Source organism: Austrofundulus limnaeus, unplaced genomic scaffold (genome assembly GCF_001266775.1).
Source record: "Austrofundulus limnaeus strain Quisiro unplaced genomic scaffold, Austrofundulus_limnaeus-1.0 Scaffold18, whole genome shotgun sequence".
Taxonomy (NCBI): domain Eukaryota; kingdom Metazoa; phylum Chordata; class Actinopteri; order Cyprinodontiformes; family Rivulidae; genus Austrofundulus; species Austrofundulus limnaeus.
The window spans coordinates 144849-151170 of NW_013952420.1; the positions used below are offsets into that span (position 1 = coordinate 144849).

Consider the following 6322-nt stretch of genomic DNA (forward strand, 5'->3'; position numbering starts at 1 on the left):
GTGCAAATATTTTGACAAGTTATCTTTGTTACAAATACAGTCATATCTGAAAACTCTCTAAAATGTGGGCCTAATTAAATATTTTCTTTGGTCTATTTCAAAAAGTGGTTTGTTCTCCTGCATTCAGTCGCTGCCAGAGGTTGGACTGTTACCATGGTGACGACAGCTTCCTGTTCCGGTGGTGTGAGGAGAGCTCGTCTCAAAAGAGGAGGGTGTATAAAGCGCCATCAAGGGGACTCAGTTCAGCMGCGAGGGTYCTTCACAGRGAGTGTAGAGTGTAGGGAGTAGYGSGAGMGWGMAYCCACTGATTGTGAAAGGGCCCCTGAGTCTTATCAGCAAACAAAAACAAGGCCCTCTCAGCAGCCCTGCGTCTGCTCGCACTCAAAAGTTTTCCTCTCTTCTTAAGTTCTATATGTATCCAGAGGAAAAGTTCTGTGTTTGTGTCTCTTTCCTGTTCCCCCAAACCCAGCTGGTTGGGGCAGATGACTGCCTGTCCTGGTTCTGGTCCTGTTGGAGGTTTCTTCCTGTTAAAAGGGAGTTTTTCCTCTCCACTGTCACTAATGTGCTGCTCAGGATGGGAGACTGTGATGAAGTGAAGATTCAACACAATCTGCTGGCTTCTTTAGATTTCAGCTATATTTTTTTTCCTAAATTCACTTTTTTGCACCCTCTTGGTATTTTAAACTTTCTTCTATTTTTTTAAATGACCTTTTTTGCTAGTATTTAGTCGTTTTTGCTAATCTTAGCTACTTGTCTGCTTTGTTCAGCTTTTTTTTTGACAGTTTTGCTATTTTTTAACTTATTTTTAACCTTTGTTTACCTACTTTCAGCAAAAGCCAGCTGTTCAAATTTAACTCACACCGAGTTTCACCATTAAACACTTTTAGTTTACTCAGCAATTTTCAGAAAAAATCTTTCAACCACACACTTTCACACTGTATTTATGCAGGAAATGCAAATTCTTTTGTGTGACACTGTTGTTTAACAAACAACCAAGACTCAAAATTATTGTAGGATGTGACTAATACTAAAAATAAAAGATAAATATTTAAGACATACTGAGCATAATCTTTAAGAACAGTTGTGAGGGTGTAGTGCGGCACATCTAATTTACTACATCCACAGAAGGAAGGAGAATGCTGACAAGGACCAGCTGTATCAAGATGTACTTATGCTATCAGTAATTAAAATGCTGTTGGAGTAACATCAGCACTTTGTCCACAACTAAATGCTGATGAAGCTCAGATGATTCTTATCATCTTCATTTTTTACATTCTTAAGACCTGATAATATACTGGCTGATGTATTATCTTTCAAGCTAAGTCTAATATGTATACATCTTTTTTAAAATTTTTGCAAGACCTGTAGTGCATTCAGATAAGAAGTACTCCTGCTTATTATTGACACAAATATTCAACACACTGAAAGTTTGAGGATATATATAAATATATTTAAAAATGCCTCTTTCTACAAGTAAAAGCCCTGAAGCAAAATAATAAAACAAATTTACATAAAATATTAACTTCAAATTGTTTCCATCATGCATCTGTTGCTACACTGAGAGGAAAAGAAAAAGACAAACAACATAAAACAACAAAACACAGGGAGAAACAAAGTAAAGGTGAGAACGCATCTGATCCTCTTCTTTCTCAGAAACTTTCAAATCTTCATCAAAAGCTAGTGGGAACAGTAAAACCCCTTTCTTCACCTACTCTGAGCATCTGAGGCAGAGAGGCACTGCAGTGTTTAAAGACTTCTGAGGTGTGAAGTTTCAGCTTAGGCTAGATTTGCTTTAAATGCCCAGGGTCAAAACAGTGGGATTCAAAACTCAAACTAGGTCATAGCAGCCTAATTACCATTAAAACTCTTATAAAGACATTAAGTATTCCAAACACAAAAAATAAGATGTTTACAGCAACCTGTTTCTGATTTAGCTCTATGGAGTGCAGTACAAATTGAATTAAAACTGCAAGAATTGATGGCACCCTGGAGATATCCCTATGTGTGCATCCAGCAAGCAGGCGCCGGTCTGTCTGTCAGGTACAGCCAAATACAACAGTACAAAAAGGATAGTTATGCACCAACCAGGACATGTCCAACATTGTTAAGCTGCCCTGCCATGCTCTTTGTTTGCTGCAATCACCCACCCTGTGCCATRAACTATGAAGAAGCTTGTGCCCAAATTTAAAGTCAATACGCTCCAAAGGAAGACAATAGTTTGGTATGACAAGTGAAAACTACCTTTTTGTTTCTGTAGGTTTTCCATTTTGATGTCAAGAGACATTTTGTAGGACATGAACCAATGCACAGATGCACCAAAACAGGGAAACATGGAAATATCCCAAACCTTTAGAAAACTGTTGCTGCCAACAAATTTAAAATTACCTATTTCTTTCCTACAAATTGTACAATTTCTTAGTTTCAACTTTAGACATGTTTACTATGTTCTACTGTGACCACGACCTGACTGATAAGTGGAAGATAATGGATGGATCGATGGATGTTACTGTGAAAAGTAGATACTGTAGGTTTATCAGATTTGAAAAACGTTGCATTCTGTTTTAGTTCACACTTTACAAAAATAGTTTATTTTATTAAATTAACAAATAAGTTGATATGGTACATAATAGGCTCTTAGTTGAGAACAGACTTGTCATATTACAACATGTAGCATGAGGGGCGGGGTTACTGGAGGAATGAATTCCATATTTCCCAGACAGAAAATTGGATGGATAGTGTTTGTTATCAATAACTGATAAAACAGAGCTCTCAAGTTTTGATCTGAGCTTAGAGTGAGATTTCAAGTGGCTGAACACTGTTGCTGACTACTCAGTAAGAAAAGTTACTAAATGATGTCATCACATAATTTATATATTTGGACATTTGCCAWTGATTGTGATCTAGGCTGAAATTAATGTTGAAGAAAAAAGTATATAAAATCACTAAATATTTTAAAAACTACAAATAAACTTGCAAACAACAAAATAGAGTTCAAAATAAGTTAAAACATTTACAAACAAATGTCTCATGCACAAACTGTTTAAGAATGGACCTAAAACCATTAAGAGACCAACGCCTTCAGCAAAGTGGAAGGAACTTTTTCCGTAATCAGTGCGAACCTTAGGTATAGTTAAAACAAACTCATGCGAGCACAGAAAATGACCTCTTGGAGTTTTCTTAATGATATAGGACAASAGCAGTAAACCCAAGATTGCTTTGTAAACTAGATTATGCCAATGAACGAATCTGTGGGCAAATAAGACAGTCCATCCAACACTGTCATATGTACAATGGTGGGTAAGGGCTCTGAGACCAGTGATAAAGTGCAAGGCTCCATGATACACAGAGTCCAACAAAAGCAACCAGTGAGAAGATGCATGCATATAAATCACATCTCTGTAGTCTAAGATGGGCAAAAACCAGGCAGCAATAAGACTTTTTCTAGTCTCAAAAGATAGACGAACTCTAATTCCAAAATAAAACCCCAACTTTATCTTCAACCTTTTTACCAGATGTTGAATGTGGGGAACAAAAGTCAGAGATTCATCAATAATAAAARCMAAGTATTTATACTGAGATATTAATGCAGTTTGAGAGCCTRGAAATGTGCTGATGGGCGGAAACAMCWGTGGTTTATACTTTGGTTTAGTGTTAGAAAACGGCATTACTATTACTTTAGATTTCTCAGAATTCAAAACAAGTTTTAGGTCACATAAATTTGACTGAACCACATCAAAAGCAGCTTGTAGTTTTTCAAAAGAACTTTGTAATGAGTGAGCTGCTCAATACAACACTGTCATTTGCACAAAAAGGAAAATGAGRATGTGGCACATTGTTATCTAAATTGTAAATATAGATCATAAAAAGAAGTGGACCTAGGATAGAGCCTTGAGGAACACTATTGAATATTTGAAGACAAAAGGAGGAAAGACCTTCCACCTGCAKACATTGTGATCTGTTGGACAAGTAGTTCATAAATTATTTGACTGCTTGCTGAGAGAGTCCGACGTCAGAGAGTCTTCTCAACAATATTTTATGATCAACTACGTCAAAGGCTTTTGACAAATCAAGAAATAGGGATGCACAATGTTGCTTTTTAACTAAAAAAACGAACATCTTTTGATACTTATAAAGTTGCTGTAGTGGAACTGTGCAATGCTCTAAAAAGAGTCGAAGTACAAAAGCAGACTTCCAAACCAACAGAATCTGACCTGAAATAAGGGGGAGATTAAAAATATGTCAAAGGGGATGAAATAAAATCAACAGCTTGTTTTAAGAAAAAATCATTCAGTTGATCTGGATCTGCTGACTTTTTTAGAGTCTAAACCTTTGATTGCATTATGTACTTCTTTAGTGAGTCAAACGCAGCCATGTCTGGAGACACATTTTAGTGTGACACAGTGTCAGAGAAAAAACAGTAAAAATTACATCCCGCTTTGGGAGCAGATTTGATCCTGATTCATTTGCAGTGATCTCCTGATGCATGAGGCTACAGTAGTTGTAGACTGGTAGTAGCTGAGAGTACTTACTCCAAGTGCTAACATCATGTGAGGTCTTTGTTTTAAATCTGAACATGCAAACCCACTTTAAAGTAGCCTGGTTATTTCTATATTAAACAGATCCCTTGAGTCACGTGCGTGTGATGTTTCACGCACGGTGCATCCTCGTGAGAACAGAGGGCATCCTGGTTTAAACGATGACAAAAGCATCATCCGTGTGCGCAGCAGGTGGAAATGATCTGTCTGCTGGAGTTGTCTCGCACTGCGACAGTTTTTTTGTGCCTTTTTTGAGAAATTCAAAAAGTGGCATGAGTAAATCATGAAATGTGTGTGTCTCATGGTCAGTGCGTGGGATTTGAAAGCCCTGGATAAAGCTACAGATGTTATAGATTACTATTATCTCATGTTTGATGAATTTCACTTTAAGGATCCTTAAGTGGATGTATTTTAGACGATGCCTTTAGAGGTCAAATACTTACATTTACTGATAAATCTCTCTTATTTCCTGTTAAACTGATGAGTGTTTCACCCCAACATTCCCCTCCAAAGCTTGGGTACTGACTCATAAACTATGTATGCCTCCTCCTTATCTGCCTGGAGCCTGCTTGTACTGCTCTACTGAATAGTTCATCACTTCAGTTGCTGTTGTATTCCAGCCATCTATTTTCCAGCCTTTAAAAACAGACTTGGTGAATTGCTGCAAAARGCTACCTTTGCCCAAGGACACAGTGTGACAATGCGATTAGGAAGCTGTGCCTGGGAGCTAAGTGAGTTACAGTAAATATGTTGCATGATACTGTGTGTGCATGCATGTGCATACCCCGTGGCCGTGACAGTTTGCGATGCAAGTCTCCAGCTCAGTAAAAGAGGCACTTTGGCATCTGCGGTCTCTGCACACCTGGAAGAACACAAGCAGAAAGATCACACGCTGTGGCCCAGGTACACACACTTTGATCAGATCTGCTGGAGCTGCAGCCCTTTGAGTTCTGGAGAAACTCTGGTGCCTGAGGAGAACATCAGCATCTTCATTACATCACTACTTTCACAGACTTACTTTTACAACTCACTGAATATTGATGTTGATTAGGCTTTTGTTGCTATTTAAATGAAATAATGAAAACCAAATTAATTATGTTTAATGTCCTATGGTAGAGGTGAAGGCAGTCTGTAATATTTATGCCAGAATGTGTTTTTATTTGTGGGCCTGTCTGTTAACAAAATATCTCACGAACCACTGGATGAATTTTAATAAAACCTGAAGAAGACATTCATTGGATGTACATTTACAACTTTTCGAGTCCTACCCAAGCCAACACTAAACATTAAGAAACACTAAAGGTTGTACAGAGTCAATGTTACAGATACTGTAAACACATGTAGTATGTGTGTTAGTAAAAAAAACTATTCAAGATCTTTTCAAAAAATGTTGCCATCAAATATTTGGAAACAAAATCGTCTTATCAAAAGCACCAAAGTTTATTTACACTACAAAGAAATATCATTGAATAACTTTTGGAGTCAAACTGAACTAAAGGTAGCTGTCAAAGCTAACTCACATTAGAGAAGATAAAAATGAAAATAATTCAGTCAGTTTRACAGATACGGATCTAAAKCWTAGTGTGGTAGTAGCTGAGCATAATCACTAACACATACTTTTGCATTAAATGTTGGCATCAACTCTACTTGTCTGTTAACAAAAAAACTCATGAACTGCTAGAGTGAGTTTAATAAAACATTCATAAAGTAATCATTAGATGTACATTTAACTTATTCATATTCAAGGTTACATATTATATTTGTGTCAGGTTCAGAATCCATCCATC

General features: G+C 37.1%; 1 protein-coding gene across 1 annotated transcript in view; it reads right to left on the bottom strand.

The window, feature by feature from the left end:
- adam19a (ADAM metallopeptidase domain 19a) overlaps positions 1 to 6322 on the bottom strand; it is a gene marked incomplete in the record, with an annotated part of 346817 nt that overhangs the window by 40711 nt on the left and 299784 nt on the right. Inside the window, 1 exon segment of the mRNA XM_014003343.1 lies at positions 5320 to 5397. Within this exon segment, the coding sequence (XP_013858797.1) occupies positions 5320 to 5397 (78 nt within the window).